Source organism: Eulemur rufifrons, chromosome 2, assembly GCF_041146395.1.
Source record: "Eulemur rufifrons isolate Redbay chromosome 2, OSU_ERuf_1, whole genome shotgun sequence".
Lineage (NCBI taxonomy): Eukaryota > Metazoa > Chordata > Mammalia > Primates > Lemuridae > Eulemur > Eulemur rufifrons.
In genome coordinates this window covers 50,103,880-50,130,257 of record NC_090984.1, presented here as the reverse complement: position 1 = coordinate 50,130,257, position 26,378 = coordinate 50,103,880, and the positions used below count along the sequence as shown (strand labels likewise).

Sequence of the window (26,378 nt, the reverse complement as noted above, 5' to 3'; positions counted from 1 at the left end):
TAAATATGGAACGTAGTTCAACATGCTCACCTTTAAGTTTCTTTTCCTCCTTGAATTTCTTTTTTTTGGGTCCAAGTAGGTGCCGCTGTTGCTCATAGAAAGGGTCATGTGTGGAGAGCAGGCCTGCACTGTAGTACTGATATTGCTGCAACTGAATCAGGCAAAGACCATGATGGGTCTGTCTGTGTTTTATAGCACAGCCTTCAAATCATCTTTACTACAGAAAGCTGAGCCAGAAGAAATCATCGCTCTTAAATACAGTATTCTTCCCCAGAAAAGAATTTAGTCCATCAAAGGAAATTATTTCCTTAACTTAAGAACAAAATGAGTTCAACTGCTATGCACAGGACAAGTTACTCGAAATAAAGAAAGGAAAACTCTTCATGCTTCTGAATTTCTATCAGAATATTTACTTAAAATTACATACATTTGAGAGATACAATTAATTCCTTGTAGAAAGGTATTCCCTTGGAAATTTCTCAACAAGAAATAACCCATATTTCTACTACCGACAGCTCCTCAGATTTACGAAGGCTCCTGATGCTTGCTATTCTGGCTCTTAGTTTTACACTTGCTTTTAATGGTCACCAATCATCCCAATTCTTGACCCTTTCAAGTCTCTTCTCTCCTCATTTCCCACTAAGAGAGTCTGTTATTATTATGGATAGTGCCTACATTGCCAGAATTCTAACATATGAATAATTTTACTCATCCAAGAAGTGGCAAATCCATGCAAGCACTTCACTTAAATTAACCCCTAAATCTCTCATTAATTTTGTCTGACTTATTATTAATGCATAAATATGAATATAAATTAAAATTAGGTACTCCATTGTTGAATCTCTTTCCTGGATGATAACCAAATGAATTGTTCAAGGACTGAAACTAAGATGAAAGAGCAACATGGAGTACTAGTACTAGGTCCTGTGTCAAAGGTCAAAATTAAATGAACATTCATCAAGTTAAATATTTAATGTCTGTGAACTCTCCTCTATGGATGTTTTACTTCAAGTTAAAAAACAAGCAAATATTTGGATCACCAAGTGCCTTAGCACTGACCTTTAGGAAGGAATTCTGCCTGAATCAAAATGGTCAGATATTTTGTTTATCACTTCCATACGGTGATAAGCTTCAGCTTATTATTCAAAGCTCCCTGAACTAACTTTGGAAGTAAAGTAATAGCTGGAAAATTATTAGGTCTTCAAATATGCTGTTGACCATTGTGTACAATGTGCAATACTAGTGGAAAAATTCAGAAGGCTCTGGTGACAGTGTTCAAATAGTTGTCACTTAAAACTATCATAGTTTTAATGTTAGTGTGTGAAGAAAGGGAATTTTGCATTAAGAAGCAATCGTTACAACGTAAAACATTCTGGCAGTTCCTCAAAAGATTAAGCATGAAATTATCATATGACCCAGCAATTCCTCTGCTAAGTATATTAGCAAGCGAAATGAAAACATAGGTCCACACAAAACTTCTACACAAATTTTCATAGTAGTATTATTTGTGATACTCAAAAGTTCATCAACTAAACAATGTATAAACAAAATATGGTACAAACACAATAGAATATTTGGCAATAAAAAGGAATGGACTACTAATACATGCTACAACATGGATGAACCTTGAAAACATTACACCAAGAGAAACCAGACATAAAGAATCACATGTTGTACTGTTTGTATAAAATGTCCAGAATGGGCACATTTCTAGAAACAGAGGGTTGACTGGTGGCTGCCTGGTGCTAAGTGGGATGAAGAAAATGAGGGGCACCAGCTAAGGGGTACAGAGGGTTTTTTTATAGGGTGATGTGTTCTGGAATTAGACAGTGATGATAGCAATACAGCTCCAAGAATATACTAAAAATCAGTGAACTGCATACTTTAAAAGGTAAATTGTATCTCTCTATGATCTCAGTTATGTGAATTATATCTCAATGAAACTATTAACAACCACCACTAACTAAATATACAGTTAAAATGATGCATCCCTTAATGACTATAAACCAGAGAGTGAGTACCCAGTGTGAAGGCCTGTTTCTCCTGAAACTCTCACCTCTTTGTCTTTACTATATTTATTTTGGTGAAGTTTCTTATATTTGTGTAGTCTAAGCATGTTGTGAAGTTCTTCTCTGCTGAGATTGAGTTCTTCTTCATCATCATCGTCTTCACTCTGAGAATCTGCCTCACTAGACTCATCACTTAGCAGAATGCTCTGAAAAAGGGCAAAAATAGTAATATAACTTTTGCTGTGAAGCACTCTGTTTATAATCCAAGCATTTTTTTTTTCCAGATCCCAAAAGAACAACAAAAACAGCTAGGACAGTCATTCCAATTTCCCTTGGTTTTTTTTTGTTTGTTTGTTTTTTTAGACAGAGTCTCACTCTGTTGCCTGAGCTAGAACCATGGCATCAGCCTAGCTCTCAGCAACCTCAGTCTCCTGGGCTCAAGCGATCCTCCTGCCTCAGCCTTCCAAGTTGGTGGAACTATACAGGTGCTCAACACAACGCCCGGCTAATTTTTCTATTTTTAGTAGAGATGGGGGTCTCACTCTTGCTCTGGCCGATCTCGAAATCCTGAGCTCATGCGATCCTCCCACCTTGGCCTCCCAGAGTGCTAGGATTACAAGTGTGAGCCACCGCACCCATCCTCAATTTCCCTTGTTATACACCTTATCAATTCAACTGAAAAACATAACGATCTTAATTAAATCTAGTAAGCACAAATTAAAGTGCAACAAAGTATGAGATATGCTATAAACAGCAAAAATGCTAAATTGCTCTAAGTACTTACGCTATATATAAGATACTCTAATTAAATGTCAAATACCAAGGCAAAAAATCAAAACAAAACAAAAAAACTACCTATAGCGTATGAAGGAATATAGAAAGCAAGCTATTAAGGCTAAAAAATGAGAAACAACCCAAATACCCACTAATTGACGAATAGATAAACAAAATATGGTATATCCAGACAATAAGATATTAATATTATTCAGCCATAAAAAGGAATGAAGCACTAATGGGGACTACAACATGAAGAATCTTGAAAACATTCTGCTCAGTGAAAAGAAGCCAGTCACAAAAGGCCACGTATTACATGATTTAATTTATATGAAATGTTCAATATAGGCACATCAATAGAGACAAAAAGCAGATTAGTGGTTGACAATGGCTGAGGAAAGTAGAGAATGAGGAGTGACTACTAATGGATACAGGATTCATTTTAGGGTGTTAAAAATGTTCTAAAATTAGATTGTGGTAATGGCTGTACAATTTTGTGAATATATTTAAAAACCACTAAATTGTATACTTTAAAAAGGTGAATTTTATGGCAAGTGAAGTATAACTCAATTTTTCAAAATCAGATAGCTAAGCATAACAATTTCTACATACCCAACAATCTAAAGTCTTACTGATATGGAACAAATCAGACCTTTTACACATGAGCCTTTTAAAGGGCCTAGCGATGACAATGAAGGTTTTAAATTGTTTTGAATTTTTCACAGAAAAAGTATAAAATAGAGAAATAATTAGTTTCAACAGAAGAAATACTATCCTCATTTCAGTTTGGCCACTGACAATAATCTTAAAGAGTATAAACGAGATTATACCACTCCTCTGCTTGTAAACATTCCAACGGCTTACAACTGTAACTTAGAGTAAAATACAAATTCCTCAGTTTTGGTATACAAGGCCATATGTGATCATACTCTCTATCTTCTACCATCCTCCTCATTCACTGTGCTCCAGCCATATAGACCTCCTTCTCCCCTAAACATAATAAATTGCTTCTTTCCTAAGGACAGTTGTTCCTGTTGATTAAAATGCTATTACCTTAGACCTTAACATGGTTCTCTCTGATCATTCATAAATCAGTTGAAATGTTACCTCTTTAAAGAAGCTGTCTTTATTTGTTTATAGGCTTACTCACTGCCTCCCTCCTTTAGAATATAAGCTCCACAGGGCAGGAAACTTGCCCATCTACCACAGTACCTGGCACATGGATGCACTCTAACACTGATGGAAGACAGATCAATTATCCTGATTACAATGTGAGCCCAAGAGGGTAAGGATCAATTTTTTAAATCCCTTTCCCCACAGGGGCTTATAACAGGTTGTCCATTTCTATTCTGAAATTCTGAAATGCCTCAAAATCTAAAACTTTCTGAGTGCCAACATGATACCACAAGTGCAAGACTCCACACCTAACCTCATGTGATAGGTCATAGTCAAAACACTGGTGCACAACAGAGTTTATTCAGCGTTCCCAAGGGAAAAATAAAATTACCTTCAGGCTATGTGTGTAAGGTATATATGAAACATAAATAATATTCATGTTTACAGACTTGGGTCCCACCTCCAAGATATCTAATCATGTATTGCAAATATTCCAAAATCCAAAAAAAATCTAAAACATTTCTGGTCCCAAGCATTTCGGGTTAAGGAACACTCCACCTATACTCAATAAATGTTTGCTAAAATGACTTCATTGACTCTTCCAGATTTTCTCTATCATCTCTTCACAAAACCATATCCACTATAAGAGACTAACATCTGGAAAAACATCTGTCCATGTGCAAAAATGACTGATACTTTTCCCGTCTATTAATAATGTTAGTAAATTATTTGAATTACATTCTGCAGTATCCCTTACCTTTAGCCACTTTCTGCTTTTCTTCAACTTAGAGAAGTTATATAAATTCCCCTTGTCAGATTTTGATTCTGTATAAATAAACATAAACAATAAAAAAATTAAAGGATGACCGTTCCAAGACAACTGATAGTCCAAAGAGGGGTGTCATATGACACTGACCTGACTGTAGAACTCCATTCAGTGAATATGTGTTTAACATTCCAGAATTGCCTGCTCCAGAAGTTTCACCAAGCAATGAATTTGGAGGTTCTTCCTTAACTTGTATTAAGGGATCCCCAGACTGGGGCAATAAGGGATTGCTGTCATCCAGTCCATCTTCACTGTCATCACTATAAATTGAAGAATGATGAATCCACAATCACAGCTGACCCATAAAAATATTCTAATTTAAGATAGAAGAACTGGACATTTTACAGCAGAAATAGATCCTTTAAATAAGTTGAGTATGTTTTATTTGAAAGAAGGAAAAAGAATATACCAAACATAACAAAAATCCTAAAATACTTTACTCCAAAAATCTATAAGGATGATGGAAATCAGAAATGTGGTTAAATATTATACTGCAAAGATAGCATAACACACCTAGAAATATTCCTGTTGAAGATGGCTGATGTTTGTCGCAAGAAATGGTCCAACCGGAGGGCCCTCTCCAGGTACTGAAGATAGAGGGGCTTTGCCAGCTCAGTGCAGCCGCCATCGTCCCCGGCACCCAACTCCGAGGCCATAGAACAAATCTGTCTTCATGCACAAGGGCTTCCGACTGCACAGCTGCAGAATGGACATAAGTAGTTAAAGATGAAGTGCTACAAGAGAATACATTCTCCCTTTTTCTTGCCTACTTGTTCTGAAAGTGAAATCAGACCTTCTAGAACACAAGACACTGAAAAGATAGTAGTCTGTGGAAAGAGCATGATAAAGCCCTTGTTAGGCACTGCCTCCTAACACAAATGAAGAAGGACGGGAAGAACATCAAAATACAGAAATAGTGCCATATGTCACAATGAAAATTCATACATTTTATTTGAAACTGTACCTTAAAATGTACACCCACTTTCCTTTCTTCTCACAATTAACATTTACTCACAACTATGAACAAACAACTATCCAAATCCATACCACAAGCAATCTTCAAAGACTTAAAGGGTTAAGTCAGGATTAAATACTTAGAAAACTTAGAGCAATTAGCCCACCATCCGACATACACTGAGTACACAATAATCCGTAAATTATTTTTTAAAAACTATCTTAAGTTATGATCACACATAATTTTTAAATTTCTGTATATCTCCTCTACTTTAATCATTCTAATGAGCTAGTAAAAGCACCCTTACCAATCACACATACACAGCAGTTCTACAGTTTTATGTGTTTTTGAACAGCTATTTAAAGACAATCCTAAATTATAACTGAATTTGAGTTAGTAAAGAATTCAAAAGTTTAATTTGCTATTGCTTGTCATATTGACTTTTAAAAGCATTTAACCTTATAGATTGTCTATAAAATGTGAGCAGTGTTAAACATTCTTTATTTGATGATAAACATAAACCACACTAAAACACCTTTCAATAAATAAGAGGCAACATTTTAGTAGACACAAAGAATTAGATTGGCATAATGAAGACCAAAAATATAAAGTAAACATTGCTACCTTATCTCTAGCCCTCGCTTTTAACAGGCTAATGAACACAAATTAAAACACCAGTGAGTCTGAGACAGTGAAGGGATTTCCCTAGTATTTAAATATATTCACATAACCAGTTATATAAGTCTAAATATAAAACCAATCTTCAATTTGTTATGAGATGGCAATTTAACATCTTTGTGAAAAGTTGAACATTACTAATTAAATCCAATCATATCTTTAGAAGGGGAAAGCAGTGATAACATTTACTGAATTAGAATTAGTATCAACAGGATGTGCAAATCTTAGGTTAAAAAAAAATTACTATCAAAATTCAAAAAATTGGCCAGGCGCGGTGGCTCACACCTGTAATCCTAGCACTCTGGGAGGCCGAGGTGGGCGGATCGTTTGAGCTCAGGAGTTCGAGACCAGCCTGAGCAAGAGCGAGACCCCATCTCTACTAAAAATAGAAAGAAATGATATGGACAGTTAAAAATATATATAGAAAAAATTAGCCGGGCATAGTGGTGCATGCCTGTAGTCCCAGCTACTCGGGAGGCTGAGGCAGGAGGATCGCTTGAGCCCAGGAGTTTGAGGTTGCTCTGAGCTAGGCTGACGCCACGGCACTCACTCTAGCCCAGGCAACAGAGTGAGACTCTGTCTCAAAAAAAAAAAAAAAAAAAAATTCAAAAAATTGATCACATTCATTTAACCACAAGCACGTCTTAGTTAAATGAGGACTGTCCAACAAAAATTTGTCACTTGTTCATGATCTGAATTTACTGTTTACATGCATGCTTTATTACTCTTACTGAACTATAAACTATTTGAGGAAGGAGTACATATCTCATGAATCTATTTACTTCCGATATTTTACAAAGGACTACATTAACTTCCTTTTTTATGCACAGTCTTAAATGTCAAGGCTACAAAACTCTCGTTCTAATGTTACATTCTATATAATCTGTAGTTTAATGACCACAGGCCTCCAGCTCCACTGGATACGTGATTTGGAAACAAAAATTTAAATAAAACCAACCAAAAGATTCAAAAGTAGCAGAATGGGTCCAATCATTCATAACCACCTTTGTGAACAAGGGCAAGAGAATTCAAGAACTAACTGTCCTTCTGGAAATCTTCTATAAAAACTGTCTCTCATACTCAGGAGACCAAGCCAGGAGAATCCCTTGAGCCAAAGAATTCAAGACCAACCTGGGCAATATAGCGAGGCCTCATCTCAAAATAAATAAATAAAATGAAATAAAATAAAAAAAAACTGTACCTCAGACAAGCTATTAAATATTGGGCAGGTAAGATCAAGGTTTTATTATACTTCTATTCTAGATAAGAACCTGAAGTGCACCTCCACCAACCACCAATTCTTTTTTCCTTTTTTTTTTTAGTTGACACATAACTGTACATATTTATGAAAAAGAGTAATATTTCGATACATGTACAATGATCAGATCAGGATAATTAGCCTATCCATCACCCTTAACATTTATCATTTCTTTGTGTCATGAACATTCAAAATCCTCTCTTCTCTTCTTGTTAACTGTATTTACCTTCAGTGTTACAGAATACTAGAACGTATTCCTTCCATCTAGCTATAATTTTGTACCCACTAACCAATCTCTCCCTGTCCTCCCTTCCCCCTACACCCTTCCTGGAATCTAATAACCAGAATTCTACTTTCTACTTCTAGGAAAACTCAATTTTTAGCTCAAGCATATGAGTGAGCACATGGGGTATATACACCTTTCTGTGTCTGACTTATTTCACTTAACATAATGTCCTCCAGGCACATCCATGTTGATGCAAATGACAGGATTTCATTCTTTCTCATGGCTGAATAGTATTCCATTATGTATACAGACCATATTTTCTTTATCCATTCATCTGTTGATGGACATTTAAATTCCTACAAACAGTGTATAAGGATGCTCCACATGCTTGCCTCCATTTGTTATTTTCAGACTTTTTAATTTGGTCTTCTTTTTTTTGAGACGGAGACTCCCTCAGTCACCTGGGCTAAAGTGCAGTGGTGTCAGCCTAGCTCATAGCAACCTCAAAGTCCTGGGCTCAAGGGATCCTCCTGCCTCAGCCTCCCAAGTAGATGGGATCACAGGTGCACACCACCACGCCCAGCTGATTTTTCTACTTTTAGTACAGATGGGGTTTCAATCTTGCTCAGGCTGGTCTCCGATTCCTGAGCTAAAGCAATCCTCCTGCCTCGGCCTCCCAGAGTGCTGGGATTACAGGCATGAGCCACTGCGCCGGGCCTATTTTTTTGACTTTTTGATGATAGCAATTCTAACTGGGGTGAGATGATACCTCATTATGGGTGGTTTTGATTTGCATTTCCCTGATGATTAGTGATGTTGAGCATTTTTTCATATACATCTTGGCCATTTGTATGCATTCTTTTGAGAAATGGCTATTCAGATGCTTTGCCCATTTTTCATTGGATTATTTGGGGGTTTTTGCTGTTGGATTATTTGAGTTCCTATTAGTCCCTTATCAGATGAATCATTTGCAAATATTTTCTCCCACTCAACAGGTTGTCTCTTTACCCTGTTGACTGTTTGTCCTTTGCTGTGTGCAAGGCTTTCTTGTTTAATATAGTGCCATTTGTCTATTTTTGGTTTTGCTGCCTGTGCTTTTGAAGTTTTATCCATAAAATCTTTGCCTGGACAAATGTCCTGAATCATTTCCCCTACGTTTTCTTCTAATAGTTTCATGGTTTCAAGTCTTACATTTAAGTTTTTCACCCATTTTGAGTTGATTTTTATATATGGTGAGATAAGGGTCCCAAATCACCAATTCCTACCTGAGGGAGGATTTACACCTTCCTCCAAATGAAGAGTCTAATAACAATATCTACTTGGAGAGAAAGCCACATTATCTCTGGAGGAAAATGAGCTAAGCAGCACTGTTCAAATGGCAGCCCAGTCTAGCAAACAGTTTTGAGTCTGGTTTTTTTTAACATTTATTAATAAAAAGGGGGAGGTTAGGCACAGCTCCTCACACCTGTAGTCCCAGTTACTTGGGAGGCTGAGGCAGGAGGATCACTTGAGCACAGGAGTTTGACAATGCAGTGAGCTATGATGATACCACTGCACTCCAGCCTGGGTGACAGAGTGAGATTCTGCCTCAAAAAAAAAAAAAAAAAAAAAGTAATGCTTCTAACTTCCCACAAAGGAAAGCAAAGGCCAAATGGCTCCACTAGTGACATCTACCAAACATTTAAAATAGAACTAATACCAATCCTTCACAAACTTCAAAAAAACAGAATAGGAAATAACACCTGCCAACTTATCCCATAAGGTCAATACTACCCTGATTCTAAAACCAAGTAAAGATATCACAAGAAAATTGATATCACTTACAATAGAAACAAAAATCCTCCACAAAATCCTAGTAAACTGAATCCAGCCACATATAAAAAGGATTACACACCATTAGTGTATGCAAGGTTGGTATAACACCCCAAAACCAATCAATGTGCTACATCACATTGATAGAATAAATGACAAAACCCATATGATCATTTCAATAGACACAGAAAAATGATTTGACAAAATCCAACATAATTTCAATATAAAAACACTGAATAAACTAAGAATAGAAGGGAATTTCCTCAACTCAATAAAAGAAAATCTATGAAAAACCCGTGGTTAACATCATACCTGTGGCAAAAGACTCAATCAGACACAAAACAAGTATGTCCACTTTCACCACCACTTCTATTCTAGCCAGGGCAATTAGGAAAGGAAATGAAATAAATGACACTTAGACTAGAGAGAAAGAAGGAAAACTTTATTTATAGATGATACCTTATATGCAGATGTATCTAAGGAATCCACTAAAATCTGATCAGAACTAATAAACTCAGCAATCTTGCAAGGTACAAGATCAATATACAAATATTATATTTCTATACACTAGCAGTGAATCACCTGAAAATGAAATTAAGAAAGTTCCAATTATAATAGCATCAAAAAGAACAAAACGTGTAGAAATAAATTTAACCAAAGAGATGCAAGACATACACTGAAAGCAGCAAGACATCGTTGAAATTTTAAAAGAAATAAATAAACAGAAAGTCATTCATATTCATGTGTTGAATGATTTAATATTGTTAAGATAGCAATATATACAGATTCAATGTAATGCTTATCAAAATCTAAGCTTGTCTTTTTTGCAGAAATAGACAAGCTGATCCTAAAATTCATATGGAAATGCAAGGGACTCGGGGTAGCCAAAACAATCTTTGAGAAAGAACAAGTTGGAGGACTTACACTTCTCAATCACAAAATTTACTACATAGCTGCTACTGCAGTGTGGTACTGGCATAAGCCTAGTTATAGAGAATGGAACAGAATCAGAGTCCTGAAATAAACCCTTATATAGAGTCTATTGATTTTCAACAAGGGTGTCAAAAATTAATCAATGGGAAAAGAAAAGTTTGTCAAAAAATGGTGCTGTGCCAACCGGATGGTCACATGCAAAAAAATGAAACTGATACCCTTCCTTATACCATACACAAAAATTAAAAGAGATCACAGAAATTAATTTAATAGCTAAACTATAAAACACTTAGAAGAAAACATAGGGATAAATCTTCATGACCTTGGAAAGGTAATTCTTAGATATTAAACTAACAGCGAAATCAACAAAAGGAAAAATAAATGGGACTTTATTAAATAAACTTTAGTGCCATAAATGATATCATAAAGCAACTGATGAATGTAAGAATATATCTACAAAATCATATATCTGATAAAGAAATAATATCCAGAATATTTATTTATTTATTTATTTACTTATTTATTTTTGAGACAGGGTCTCTCTCTTTTGCCTGGGCTAGAATTCTGATTTCTATCACAACACATTAATTTCGTATGCTCTAGAAATTTAAATAAAGGGAATCATAATTTATGTACTCTTTTTTCCAGCATGTTTTTGAGATTCATACCTGTTGGTATATGTATTACTAATTCACTCCTTTTTGGTGGTGAACCAAAACACAATTTGTTCATCTACTTATATATTGATGGATATTTGGGTTTTCATTTCTCTCTGGGTAAATTTCTGGGAATGGTTGCTGGGTCACAGGCAGGTATGTGTTTAACTTTGTAAGAAACCACCCATTAGGCTGGGAGCAGTGGCTCATGCCCATAATCCCAGCACTTTGGGAGGCCAAGATGGGAGGATCGCTTGAGGCCAGGAGTTCGAGACCAGCCTGAGCAAGAGTGAGACACCGTCTACAAAAAAATAGAAAAATTAGGTAGTCTGTTGGCACATGCCTGTAGTCCCAGCTACTAGGGAGGCTGATGCAGGAGGATTGCTTGAATTCAGGAGTTTGAGGTTGCAGTGAGCAATGATAACGCCACTGCACTGTAGCCCAGGTATAGAGTGAGACCCTATCTCAAAAAAAAAAAAAAAAAATCACCAATTTTCCAAAATGGTCCTATCATTTTACATTACCACGAAGAATGTGTAAGAGTTCTACTTGTTTCCCATCTTTGTCAACTCTTGGTGTTATAATTTTTAATTCTGGCCATCTGTAATCCCAGCTATTTGGGAGGCTGAGGTGGAAGATCCCCTGAGGTCAGGAGTTTGAGACCAGCCTGGGCCACACAGAGAGATGCTATCTCTAAAAAAAATACAGTAATAATAAGAAATTTTTAAATTAGCCAGGTGCAGTGGCACGCCTGTAGTCCCAGCTACCAGGGAGACTGAGGCAGAACAATAGCTTGAATCCAGAATTTGAGAATGGCCGGAGCAACATAGCAAGACTCCATCTCAAAAAAATATTTGTGGCTGGATGTGGCGGCTCACACCTATAACCTTAGCACTCTGGAAAGCCAAGGAAGGTGGACTGCTTGAGGCCAGGAGTTCAAGACCAGCCTGAGTAAGAGCAAGACCCCATCTCTACAAAACACAGAAAAATTAGCCAGGCATGGTGGCACGTGCCTGTAGTCCCAGCTACTTGGAAGGGTGAGGCAAGAGGATTGCTTGAGCCAGGAGTTTGAGGTTGCTGTGAGCTATGATCATACCACTGCACCCTAGCCCAGGCAACACAGCAAGACCCTGTCTCAAAAAAAAAAAAAAAAAAAAGGAAAAAAAACTTTTTTTATCCATTCTACTATGTTGGTAGGTAGTGGTCTATCATTTTGATTTTAATTTGTACACCCTTGATAATTGATAAAGTTGAGAACTTTTCATATGCTTTGGGTTATCTGTATAACCTACTTTGTGAAATGTCTGTTGAAGCTTTTTGAACACTTCTTTAAAAATTGTACTCTTACTGAGTTACAGGAGTCCTTTATTAATCTATCTGACAAAGGAATTATATCTATAATATAGATATATTAATGTATGTATTACTAATACATGTTCTTGGATTGGAATATTGTTAGATATCAATTCTCCCTTAATTCATCTATAGATTCAACATATTTCCAATCAAAATCAAGGGTTTTAAAGAAACTGACAAGTTGAGTTTAAAATTTATATGGAAATGCAAAGAATGTAGAATAATCAAAACAAGTTTGAAAAAAAAGAACAAAGTTGGAGTTTACACTATCTGATTTCAAGACTTACTGTAAGTCACATTAATCAAGATGATATTGTATTGATATGAAGACAGACAAATAGACCAATGGTACAGAACAGAGTCCAGAAAGAAACCTACACTTAGATGGTCATATTAATTATTGACAAAGGCACTAAAACAATCCAACAAGGAAGAAAAATTTTTTTCAACAAATGGTGCTAGAACAACTGGAGATTCGTACAGGGGAAAAAAGAACCTCAAACACTTACATCATAACATATATAAAAATGAAATTAGAGACGAATCATAGACTTAAATGTAAAGCTAAAATGATACAGCTTCTAAGAAAAATATAAGACCATATCTTTGTGACCTGGGGTAGGTAAAATTTGCTTTGAACACAAAAAACACTAACCATAAAAAGAAAATAATTTTTTGGCTGGGTGCAGTGGCTCACACCTGTAATCCTAGCACTCTGGGAGGCCAAGGCAGGAAGATCACTTGAGCTCAGGAGTTCGAGACCAGCCTCAGCAAGAGCGAGACCCTATTTGTACTAAAAAGAGAAAAAATTAGCCGGGAATGGCAGTGTGTGTCTGTAGTCCCAGCTACTTGGGAGGCTGAGGCAGGAGGATTGCTAGAGCCCAGGAGTTTGAGGTTGCTGCAAGCTAGGCTGATGCCATGGTACTCTAGCCCAGGCAACAGAACAGAGCGGGACTCCGTCTAAAAAAAAAAAAAAAAGAAAATATTTTTGTAGAGATGAGGTCTCTTATTGTTCAGGCTGGTCTTGAACTCCTGGCTTCAAGTGATCCTCCGGCTTGGCCTCCCAAAGTGCTGGAATTACAGGCCTGAGCCTCCACATCTGGCCGCCTTTCATTTTTGAAAGTACACAGGTTTGAATAATTCAGGTAGATAATTTGGTCACCCTACCCATAATAAATAAGAGGTAAATAAAATCACAAAGCTCATATTTACTAAGAGATTACCATGTATCAGACATTGAACCAAACACAAGCCGCAAAAGACCTTGCCCTCAAGGAATGGAGGCAGACAGACCCCTCCACTCCACAGTAGAACATGGAGGTCAGAAACAGCCTGCTCAACCAAAGGGATCACTAGACAAGCATGGAAATAGTCTAGCAATCTAACAAGCCTAGGGTTTACCCAGAGCACAAAGTGCTGGGGATAAAAATAATACCTGCATTTTAAAAGGAACGAAGAACTCCTGGCTAAAAAAAAAAAAAGATGGCCCTTCCATAAATTTCTAAAATAGCAAAGGAAAAATACTTAGGCCCACCTAAGTATATCATGAGAAATTAAGAAGTGCTCACATATTTTTTCCCTTCCCTATTTTTCTTCCTTAATGAAATTTGAATATTGTTCCCCCAAATGAAACATATTACCAAGGAAAACAAAATCAGTAGCAATGCATTTGCTTTCTTCTAGGAAAGAATCATTTCAACTTCCTAAAACAATATCTCCAGATGAGGAAAAAAACCATCAGAATAATAAGAGAAATTGCCTTATTTGCACAACTGCCTAAGAGGAGTTCTGTAGTATACACCATAGACAGAACATTCAGTCAAACAAGTTTAATACTTATTTATGAGGTATTTAGGGTCTAAATATTACTAAATCAAGAAGTCCAAAAGCAGGGGGAATGTTTCTTGATCTAGCCGGTAGACCTTTCACATGGAAATTTTTTAAAAAGTTAGGCTACATTGGTAGCCCCTAGGCTTATTTCATAAGTCTTCTGACAAAAGGCACCCAACATGCATAACAATTTATTCAATTAAAAATTTAAAAACAAAAAGATCCCTCTCACTGAAGAATCAGTGACTTCAACAACTTTGACAACTACGTCCATGAAATCACTTACCTTATTCAGGGAATGAGATAGCTGAGAAAAATATGCTTCTGTAGGAGAGATAATTTATTTGTTTATTTTCAGGTGTGGGGGTTGGGGGGTAGATAATTTAAAGGACTGAATTCAAAGCTTAGAAATTTTTGAGCAGCTCAGTTCATTCCTCAGCAAAGGAAAGATAACATTAGCTTACTTGGTAGTCACTTGTGAGATGTAGAGATCCCACACAAAGTACCGGGGAAATTTAGTTATCAGTTCAATACAGTCAACCCTCCATTATTACACAAGTGATAGTGAGAGGTTATTATTGAGAATATAAAGTAAGAGACATGGAAAAGCAACTGATATTCTAAAATTTGATTTTATATTTATTAGTATACTAAATGTCAGTTTTCAATTTGGGAATGGACACACTTAACTGATGTGGGTGGTAACAGAGAAGCTGGGTAGAATTGTGTTCTCCAAAGGAAGACTGAAAATCTAAATTCAGGTAATTCATCCCAGAGACAAACCATCTGTAAATAAGCATGAGTTGAATCGTACACTAATTGGATCCTGCTTTTCAATCTCTAGATATTTCAGCCACTTAGACCTGTGATTATTATATTAATAGCAAATACAGTTATTTCCATTCTTTTCACTACATGGTCTAACGATCTGAACAAGGAGGTAAGTTTACATTAAACTAGGTGGTCAACAAACATTTGTTAAATTAATGTTACATTTTTTCCCCTATACAAGAAGTTGGCTGGGGGGAGGGGGGAGGCTTCCATTACAAAGAATTACAAGCAGGGTCCAAAATTTTTATTTTATCAAATACTACTGTAATAAGGAGGCTACTTGTAACACATTCTACTGAGAGGTATGTGCCAAACATTTTATATGCATGTGCATTTTATATACACATTAACTCATTTAAGCCTTATATGAGATAGATATGATTACAACCACCATTTTACAGATAAAGAAACTGAGCTTAAATAATCTGCCCAAGGTACACGGCCAGAGCGGGCAGGATGGGAATCCAAGTAGTCCGACTCCAAAGCCCCACAAGATTAACTACTCCAATATCGTCTGAAGTACCTCCAGGAAATCAGAGGCTCCCAGGACATGAAACCATGCCACTGGAGTAATTCAAGCAGTACTTTAAACTATTCAGTCATTTGTCTATATCAATATAGATTCATATATTTATTTTATACTATGGGTTATAGTCCAATACTTCTTTCACTACTCAAAATTGTTCCAGCTTTGGCCATTTGGGAGCTCTTTCAGAGGGTTCCCATGCTCCCTTTTTTTTTTTTTTTTTTTTTGAGACAGAGTCTGGCTCTGTTGCCCGGGCTAGAGTGCTGTGGCGCCAGCCTAGCTCACAGCAACCTCAAACTCCTGGGCTCAAGCAATCCTTCTGCCTCAGCCTCCAGAGTAGCTGGGACTACAGGCATGTGCCACCATGCCCAGCTAATTTTTTCTATATGTATATTTTTAGTTGTCCAGCTAAGTTCTTTCTATTTTTAGTAGAGACGGGGTCTCGCTCTTGCTCAGGCTGGTCTCGAACTCCTGACCTTGAGCGATCCTCCCACCTCGGCCTCCCAGAGTGCCAGGATTACAGGCGTGAGCCACCATACCTGGCCTCCCGTGCTCCTTTGACATAGCCCCATTAATGTGGGGTTGTTGTTGCTACCTATTATCGTTTAGCACTTCCTTACTTTCTGGCACTACAAGATGCTCAAGGCTCATCTTATACATATATTTCTTGCCCCAATCCTAGTATCAGCCATTTCTTCAAGGAGCCCTAGTTCCTTTTATTGGAGAATGGTATTAGAAACTTAAGATCTGGGCACCAGGTATGCTCCTGGGTGTTGTTTCTTGTAACTTTCTCAGCTGACAAAACATGTTCATATATGTGTGTTTATTAACTCAAGTATGGACATATATCTACAAATATTTCTACACGTAAACATGGGTCCTTACTAATATCTCCAACTCTACAGTATTACATGAATCATTCTAGCCTCCTGCTCTTATCTGTAAATTCCCACTCCAACGGCGAGAAGCCTATCTCCTGCCATCCATTTACTTAATTGTTCAATTGCAGTATACATGCATTTAAGTATCAGAAATGTTAACCTGTACCCCTATGGGACATATCTTTATCAACTAGAGTAAAGTGCTTATATGCAGTTCCTTCTGTCTCACAGATTCTACTCATTTCCAAGGTTACTTAAGTCAGCATTTTCCTCCCCTCTTCCCTTAGGGTATAATACAGTTAGATTCTTTTGTCACAGTCTGCATTTGTTCCTGAAATCCTTTGACCTCCTAAATGATTTTTTAAATATGCACACATCAGGCTGGTCCAATGGTAGTGGGTTATCAGAACTTAACATTAGTGTCACTAAAATTGGTATTCCACCTCCCCACTGCTAAATTTGACTGGCTTTAAAAAAAATGAATAAATACATTTGTACACATTAAAAGTTTACTCTTGGCAAGGCCAGGTGAGGTGGCTCACAGCTGTACTCCTAGCACTTGGGGAGGCTGAGGTGAGAAGACTGCTTTAGGCTAGGAGTTTGACACCAGCCTGAGCAACACAGCAAGACCCTGTCTCTACAAAAAAAATAGAAAAAAAAGTAAGTTGGGTGTGGTCGTGAACACCTGTAGTCCCAGCTATTCAGGAGGCTGAGGCAAGAGTATTGTCTCTTGGAGTTTGAGGTTGCAGTGAGGTATGATGATGCCACTGAACTCTAGCCCAGACTACACGGCAAGACCCTGTCCCAAAAAAAAAAAAAAGTTTATACTTTATGCTGTAAAGTTCTACATGTTATGGATTTTGACAAATGCATAATATCATGAATCCATCATTACAGTATCAAATAGAACACTTTTTAGCAAGCAGTAATTTTAACTGAATTAAACAGTACTACAATCCTTGATGGAAGCAGCATGGTAAGGTAAGCTGGTAAGTCAAGAGCTGTGGATTTAATCCATTGACAAGCCACAGACAGACTTTAGGACTAACAGTTATCCTCTCAGGGTCCCAAAAACCTCAATGTAAAATTGGGGGTTAAATTAGATGATAATAATATATAGCATTTACTAAACACTATGTGTCAGGAATGGTGTTAAGCACTTCACACGGATTATCTGATTTATTTCTAACAACTCTATGAAGTAGATAGTATAATTATCCCCATTTCAAAGATAGATTGGGCCAGGGGCTGGTCCAATACAGCCTATAACCCAAATCTAGCCTGCTGGCCATTTTTGTAAAGGGTAAGCTAAGAATGGTTTTTACATTTTTAAGTGGCTGGAAAACAAAAACAAAAAAATTGTGGCATGAAAATATAAAATTAAAATTGTAGTGCTTATAAATTTTATTGGAATATAGTCCCACTCATTCACTTACATATTGACTATGGCTTTTCATACTACAATGTCAGAGTTGAACTGCTGCAACAGAGAAGGCATGGTCTATGAAGCCTAAGACATTACTATCTGACCTTTTACAGAAAAGCTTGACCTCCTATTATATTCTAAGAGTGACTCTAAAACGGCAAATTATTACTAACATCAGAATGACATCCTGGACAGAAATATTTTAAAACCTGAACTAAAAAGCTTAATATTGTAAAACACTGCCTCTTTGAGTTATAATCTTAAGTATTTCTATTAACATCTATTGGCATTCATTATATAAATACAAAGGTTAATGCAATATAATTAGTTTTTTATTGATGTGTTTTTCCTCGCCTTATCTAAAGAAAGATATTAGAGATTTTCTACTCACAGTAAAAAGGTTCTGATCTCAATAGTTTAAACTAAAACTCTAGGTTAAATTGATTTAACACTTGTTGAAAGCACTATGTGCCAGGTAATATTCCAGGCATTTTCTATGTACTCATTTACTTTTCACGATTATCCTCTATGATGTAGGGACTACTATTCTAACTTAACAGATGAAGAAACTGAGGCTTAAATAGTTTTCCAGAGGCCACAAAGTTAAGAGGGAGAGCTAAAACTCAAACCTTCTCAGTCTCTAAGATCTGTATCTATAGTAAAAAAAAAAAAAAAAAACCCAACCCAGATCATCTGAATCTAGAAGAAATTCAGCTATCCTACACTGCCACTAGAGTGTTGCTTATTAAAAAGGCAGTTTAGGGCCTTTAAAAAATGAAAAGAATGTCTCAATATGATTTAAAAACAAACAAAAAACTAAGTACTGGTAATTCATATCTATCTGCACCTCAAGAGAAACATTTAGGTTAATACTTCTCCATGGCACTTAAGAGTTTGCCTAATAGTGTGTTTACCTTTGTAGAGTCACTCTGAACTCTCTACACATATGTAAACTGGATTGATTCCCTTGTATGCCCCACAGACTCATACAGTCCCTTGAACATGGCAGATGCTCAAGAAATGGTTTATGAGGCTGGGCGCGGTAGCTCACGCCTGTAATCCTAGCACTCTGCGAGGCCGAGGCGGGTGGATCGCTGGAGCTCAGGAGTTCAAGACCAGCCTGAGCAAGAGCAAGACCCCATTCTCTACTAAAAATAGAAATTATCTGGCCAACTAAAATATATATAGAAAAAATTAGCCGGGCATGGTAGCGCATGCCTGTAGTCCCAGCTACTTGGGAGGCTGAGGCAGTGGGATCGCTTAAGCCCAGGAGTTTGAGGTTGCTGTGAGCTAGATTGATGCCATGGCACTCACTCTAGCCAGGGCAACAAAGCGAGACTCTGTCTCAAAAAAAAAAAAAAGAAAGAAAAGAAATGGTTTATGGTTGGATCAAGAAGTATTCACTGGCCAGGCACAGTGGCTCACACCTGTAATCTCAGCACTTTGGGAGGCCAAGGTGGGAGGATCACTTGAGCCCAGGAGTTCAAGACGAGCCTGGGCAACATAGCAAGACCTCATCTCTAAAAAATAAGAAAAATTAGTCATTAATTAGTCAGGTAAGGTGGCGCACACCTGAAGTCCCAGCTACTTGGAAGGCTGAGGCAGGAGGATCACTTAAGCTCACCAGTTCAAGCTTGCGGTGAGCTGTGACCACGTCACTGCACACGGTCTGGGCAACAGAGACAGACCTAATCCCTTCTTAAAAAAAAGAAGAAAAGCATTTACTAGATGTTCAATAAATATTTATTGACCACATATATGAATGGAATAAGAAGTTTCATAAACCACTAGGTACAAGTATCAATAAATGGTTTACTGACCAGAACTGAAGAAGGGTTGGATCACAAAAGTCTCTGGCTTTATAATCTTTAAATTGTGTCTGGTCTCTGTTCTTGAGCCTTAACCACCTTCTGCACTAAGGAGTTTTGAAAACAAAACATTCATTATTCAGGTCCTGTCAAGCAATATTCATTTTTCAAGCTAGTTCTAATTTTCCCGGATTATTGTTCATGTTTCTTCCCTAACTCAATACAATTCACAGTCTATCTCATTCTGGAGTCTTATTTATTTATTTATTTATTTTTTTAAGAGACAGAGTCTCACTCTGTTGCCCAGGCTGGAGTGCAGTAACCACCCATCACAACTCACTATAACCTTGAACTCCTAGGCTCAAGTGATCCCCCGGCCTCAGCCTCCCAAATAGCTGGGACTACTGGCACGAGCCACTGTACCCAGCCCTCTTTATCTTCATATGAAAGCCTCACCACTGCCTTCATCATTTTTACTAACACTTTCTGGAAACTTCACTGTTGCTCAATTTGCTCTTTCTTGAGGTACAATAATTGGAATCTCCATTCAATAGTCTGAGTGGATGTTTTGAGATTTTTCTTACTAAGATAATACAGTCCATTTTTAAATTTATTTTTCATACCCTTCTAGGGAATAACTAACATTTTATTGGCCCTTCTGGCAACATATTTAGGCAACATTCTCAGGGATATAAACTGATCACTTGGCCTACCAAGCTTTTTACCATATTGATGTTCACTAGCCATTTTTCTGTTCATGCACACAGATATGAAAGATTTAACCACACTTTATCCTACATAGCTACTAACTTCTTACCAGAAGAGCTGTTGTATGCAAACCCAGAGGCACATTATTTGTTCTTTTACAAGAAATAGTACTCTTAGTAGCATTCCTAAAAAGGTGTATTCTATACTTGAATGACTGAGAAAACTTTATGTCCATATATGTTGTTCCTTCCAATTACATAAATTATTTCCGCTCTTCCAAATCAAAACTAAATGTATATCATAGTCTTTGGCATATTTATTTCTTCAAAGAAGAAAAGACACTAACATTCATTGGTATGTTGAGTGTTTTTGTTAACATGTCATTTAATCACACAAGCAGAAATTACGATCTCTGGTTTAAAGAACTGAAACTCAAAAAAGTTCAATAACTTACCAAGTAGGTAGGAATCAAACCGAAGACTTTTTAAGCCCAAAACCAATGCCCTTTCTATACTACCAGGTTCCTCCTTAAAGTATTAATGGCTCATCTTATAAAAAGTCATGTTCATGTTCTTGTGAACAAGAACTTAAAAGTCAACAATCCTATTTCTTGTACGGAAACCACCAGTTTAGCCCACATGAAATAACTTAGCTATGTAACCAGGACTCTCTGGGACAGGGGTTCTTAAACTAAGGTCTATGAACTTGGATGAAAAAAAATTTACACCTTATTTTCACTAATTTATAATTGAAATTATAATTATGTACTTATAATTAAATAATAATTATGAATGTAGGCAGCATATACAGCAATCTTAGCAAGACTATCACTAGTTATTTAATTAAATAATAAAAAGCAAATTTCTTACATCACAAATTGTTTTTAAATACAGGAACTATATTTTATACATTTAAAAGTCATAATCTGAGGCGCTGACAGGCTTCATTAGACTTCATTAGTCCCAGGCACATATAAATATAAGAACCCTGCTCTAGAGACATCACACAGGTGGTCAAACCTTGGTAGTGAAGGTTTATATGAAGGCATGTTGACTAGGCGGAAGTGTCTCACGCTTGTAATCCTGGGGAGGCCAAGGTGGGAGGACTGCTTACAGCTGGGAGTGCAATACCAGCCTGAGCTTAGAGAGTGACCTTCTCTCTACAAAAAAACAAACAAAAAAAATTGGCTGGGCTTGGTGTCACACACCTGTAGTCCCAGCTATTTGAGGCAGGAGAACTGCTTGAGCCCAGGAGTCGGAGGTTGCAATAAGCTATGGTAACACCGCTGCACTCTAGCCCAGACAAAAGAGCAAGATTCTGTCTCAAATATAAAAAAAAAAAAAAAAAAGGCACGTCACACAATTAACCCATTTGCCTCTAGTCAGTTAAAAATATGGATAGCATTTAGTCACAGTGATTTTTTTGTATCTCATTTTTCAACTATATTAACTATTACTGATCTATTTCTGACCTAACACATAAGGAAATCTCCCTCAAGGTACTTTGTGACCAACTTTTCAACCCTAAGTAAACCTACTGTATCATGATTAGCAAGTGAATCTAATGTTTCTATAACTGAATTTCTGACTTAATGTACATAAAGAATCTTATTAATTTTAGAATATTTGGGAAGGCAGAAGGACTATAACAAGAGAATAATGGGTCTCTCATTTACTGGCTTTGTGATTTCACTGGGTTTCAATTTTCTCATCCGCAAAAATGAGAATATCTACCAGAGGGATTTGTGGGGATCAAAATTATAAGGTACCTCCATAGTTACTGGCTCATTAAGAGATGTTTAACCAATATTAGTGCCTACGCTCTTCTGATCCTCTGCATACTACAGCCTACCATATCAAAATTCTGATGCTTAAGATCCAATTTTAAAACTTATCAACTTGGTCAGCCGAGGTGGCTCATGCAGGTAATCCTAGCACTCTGGGAGGCTGAGGCAAGAGGACCGCCTAAGCCCAGGAGTTTGAGGTTGCAGTGAGCTATGATGACGACACTGCACTCTACCCAGGGTGACAGAGCGAGACTCTGTCTCAAAAAAACCAAAACAAAACAAAACTTATCAACAACTATTTTCCTAAACTTATCAACAACTATTTTCCTACAAACACAATTTCCTATTAGCCCTATTCCCATTCTGTGCACTCAAAAGTCCACAGCATCCTAGCATTTATATTTTGTGTGAATTTCTATGTTGACACGTTAAATCTCCAAGCCAGTTTTTATCTTCTTGTGGTCAGAAAAGGTGTCTATTATTCCTTCCCTATACCTGTGTCTACACAAGAAACTAGCAGTCAAAGCTGTTATGATGCCTTTTCTTGCTAATACTATGACAAACTTTCATTAAGTGAAATTATAATACTATAGCTTATGATTTGATCCTTTGATTTAATATTTCCACCTTGACGTACTCAAAATATTATTACTCCCTAAATTTTCTAATCACTTTTCTGCTCTCTACAGTTACTTTCTATCAAAAGATGCAGACTTTCAAAAATTAATTTGGGGGCCGGGCGCGGTGGCTCACGCCTGTAATCCTAGCACTCTGGGAGGCCGAGGCGGGTGGATCGCTCGAGGTCAGGAGTTCGAGACCAGCCTGAGCAAGAGTGAGACCCCGTCTCTACTAAAAATAGAAAGAAATTATATGGACAACTAAAATATATATATATACAAAAAATTAGCCGGGCATGGTGACACATGCCTGTAGTCCCAGTTACTCGGGAGGCTGAGGCAGTAGGATCGCTTAAGCCCAGGAGTTTGAGGTTGCTGTGAGCTAGACTGACGCCACGGCACTCACTCTAGCCCGGGCAACAGAGTGAGACTCTGTCTCAAAAAAAAAAAAAAAAAAAATTAATTTGGGGCAGGTGTGGTGGCTCACACCTGTAATCCTAGCAATTTGGGAGCCTGAGACAGGAAGATCGCTTAAGCCCAGGACTTCAAGACCAGCCTGGGCAATACAGCAAGACGACATCTCTACAAAAATTTTTTTTAAATTAGCTGGGCACGGTGGCACACACCTGTAGTCCCAGCTACTCAGGAAGCTGAGGAAGGAGGATCGCTGGAGCCCAGGAATTTGAGGTTGCAGTGAGCTGTGATGACACCACTGCACTCTAGCCCAGGCCACAGAGCAAGACCCTGTCATTAAAAACCATCATTAAAAAATTTTGACTTGCATTCTTCTGAATCAAAATGTAGAGGAAAAGAACAAAGTAAACTAAAACAATGGAATTTAATACCTTAAAAACAAAATTAATTTTAAAATCTAGAAGGTATACAACTGTTACCACATATAATAATCCTAAATTGCTGCTTTCTAAGAAGAGGAACTTGGAAATTTCAAGCATAAAACAGAACCAGAATGGAATATTATTTGGCATTAAACAGGAATAAAATTCTGATACTTGCTACAACACAGATGACCCTTGAAAACATATTAAGTGAAAGAAGCCAGACACAAGACACATACTGTCTATAAAAAAATGGAAATATCCAGAATAGTCAAATCTACAGTGACAGAAAATACATTAGTGGTTACCAGAGGTGGGGAGAGTGGAAAGAGGAGTGACTGCTAAGTGGCTTCTAGAGCTTCTTCTTGTGGTGATGAATTAAATAGTGGTAATAGCTGTACAACTCAATGAATATACTAAAAAAAAAAAAAAATCACTGAATTATACACTTTAAGAAGCTAAATTTTTCGGTACATGAATCATATCTCAATAAAGCTGTTATTTAAATTTAAAAAAAAAGAAAAGCTGCCACTGAAAAACCACAATGAAAATTTTGTTGGGAAAGGAAATCATGAAAGTCACTGGAAAACTAACCTGTGATGTTAGCGAGGTCAACCTCCAAATTCCCTCCCCCACTCCCAACTAGTACAAGAACATGAAACAAGAGACAGTGTGTGAATCAAAGAATTCCAGGCACAGTTGGCTGTTAACTAGAATAGTAAGTGCCTTCTTAGGCTCTATCACTCCTAAACTGTAGGGGGCTTCCATCCTCAGTGATTACGGAAGTAGTACTTTTCACCAGCAAGCTCAAGAAGGAATGTCAAAATGGGATGACACTTGCCTAGACGCCCTAAAAAACCAGAAAAGATGTCACCTACACACTCTTAAATCTATGCACGTGTTGGCCTACCCCCCCCCAACACCAACCAGCAGCGTGCACCATTCAACCCTATCCCAACTTGCTCCCCACAAATTGACACTTACAAGCCTTTAAATCTCATTTGTTTAAAATGACAGGTATAACCCTCACTGAGTTCCCACTCCAGGCCAACCAGCCCCCGCCCTGCCCCTCCCCACCCCCAAACCCACACACGTGTTAGCCCGACACCGCCCCATCGAGTCCCACGTGCACCTGGTCTAACACACACCCCACGTGTGGGCGCCCCACGGGCTTCCTCAGGTAGCTAAGGTCACCGCCGTGACCCCAGACGTCCAGAGATATGAGAGGGGAAGGAAGCGCCCCAGATCCCTAAGGTCCCAACCCTGTGGGGAGTGTCCACACCCATCCTCCATACTAACCCGAACAAATCCAAGGGCCGGGGGCGACTGCCCCTTTAAGACGCGGCCCAGTCATCGCCCGCAGAGAGGGGCGCAACGGGGCCTACACGACCCCCCCCTCCGTTCGCCCGCCCACGTCTAATCGCCTCACCTCGGGCCGCCGGGCCCCGCCGCCGCGACGGCGGCGGAGGGGGGGCGGGGTGCGGGCGGGGTCCGGAGGGGGGGGTCGCCCCGCCGACTGTGGAGCCGCGGTTCGCTGTTTGAGGCCGTGGGACCGTGACTGCGTTGGGCGTGGACGCTCCTAGCTCGCTCCCTCGGCGGCTCCTGGGACCCCAAGATGGCGGCGGCGCTGAAGCGGCTGCGGGCGCTGGGCCGGCGGCGGCGGCGGCCACTTTCACTCACTGAGAGGAGCGGAGCAGGGACACGGGGAGCCATGGCGGGGGGGAGGAGAGGCGCCATAGCCAGGCCAGAACAATCGAACAGCTACTCGGCTGGCCTACCCCCGCCCCGCCCACACTCACTGCTCGTCACCAGCCCGTGGCCGCCCGCAGTGCCGCTGCCGTCGGCCTCGTGCAACTCGTACCCCGCCGCTGCTGCCTGACGCCCCGCGCCGACCGGGGTTCGGGGGGAGACTCTGATCCATGCCATCTGAGTGCAGATTGGTCGGGGCTGGGACTGGCGAAGATTGCCGAAAGGCGGTGGGGAGGAGGAGGAGGATGTCATCGCTAGAGTGAGCCAGCAGATCTCGCGGGAGCAAATGTCGCGAGAGTCTCCAGGCCTACAACCGCCGAAGAAAGGTTACTTTCCCCGGAAGTAACGTCAATCGAAACCGCTGGGGATCCTGGGAACCTTCGTCGCTGCAGGCTGGAGGTAGAAAAGTGTTACCAAACACTGATAAGATCACTTGAGGGGAAGGAACGACTCGAAGCTAATTTTTTATTCTCAGTTTCTGGCCCCTCCAGACGGGGTAGCAGATTATCAGGGAAATGCCTGGTGTTTTAGTACCATTCCTATTGTTACAGTAAGTGTTACAGCGAGTGGTCCCGAGGACAAACCGAGTGGCACACGGAGAGTCGGAGAATCAAGGTTTATTTGCCGGCGGGCTCAGAGGCGTCTCGCCACTAAATTTTGAGCCCCGTCTACCCAATTTTTCCCACTTGCATTAAGTTGGGGTGATCCAAGGGGTGGGGTCTCAGGTGACTAATGCCTGCTAGGAAATAGGTTAGTTGATGTGTCAAGTAATAGGTTAGTA

At 38.7% G+C, this 26,378-nt stretch overlaps 1 protein-coding gene across 1 annotated transcript in view; it reads right to left on the bottom strand.

Moving 5' to 3' along the window:
- INO80 (INO80 complex ATPase subunit) overlaps positions 1–25,585 on the bottom strand; it is a 120,666-nt gene extending 95,081 nt beyond the window's left edge. The window contains exons 1-6 of the mRNA XM_069484573.1: positions 25,278–25,585; positions 5,239–5,424; positions 4,816–4,985; positions 4,657–4,724; positions 2,057–2,215; positions 31–151 (exon numbers count right to left, since the gene is read on the bottom strand). Coding sequence (XP_069340674.1) covers positions 31–151; positions 2,057–2,215; positions 4,657–4,724; positions 4,816–4,985; positions 5,239–5,381 — 661 coding nt within the window. The 5' untranslated portion in view covers positions 5,382–5,424; positions 25,278–25,585. The remainder of the gene's footprint in view (positions 1–30; positions 152–2,056; positions 2,216–4,656; positions 4,725–4,815; positions 4,986–5,238; positions 5,425–25,277) is intronic.
- Between the last annotated feature and the right edge of the window lie 793 nt (positions 25,586–26,378).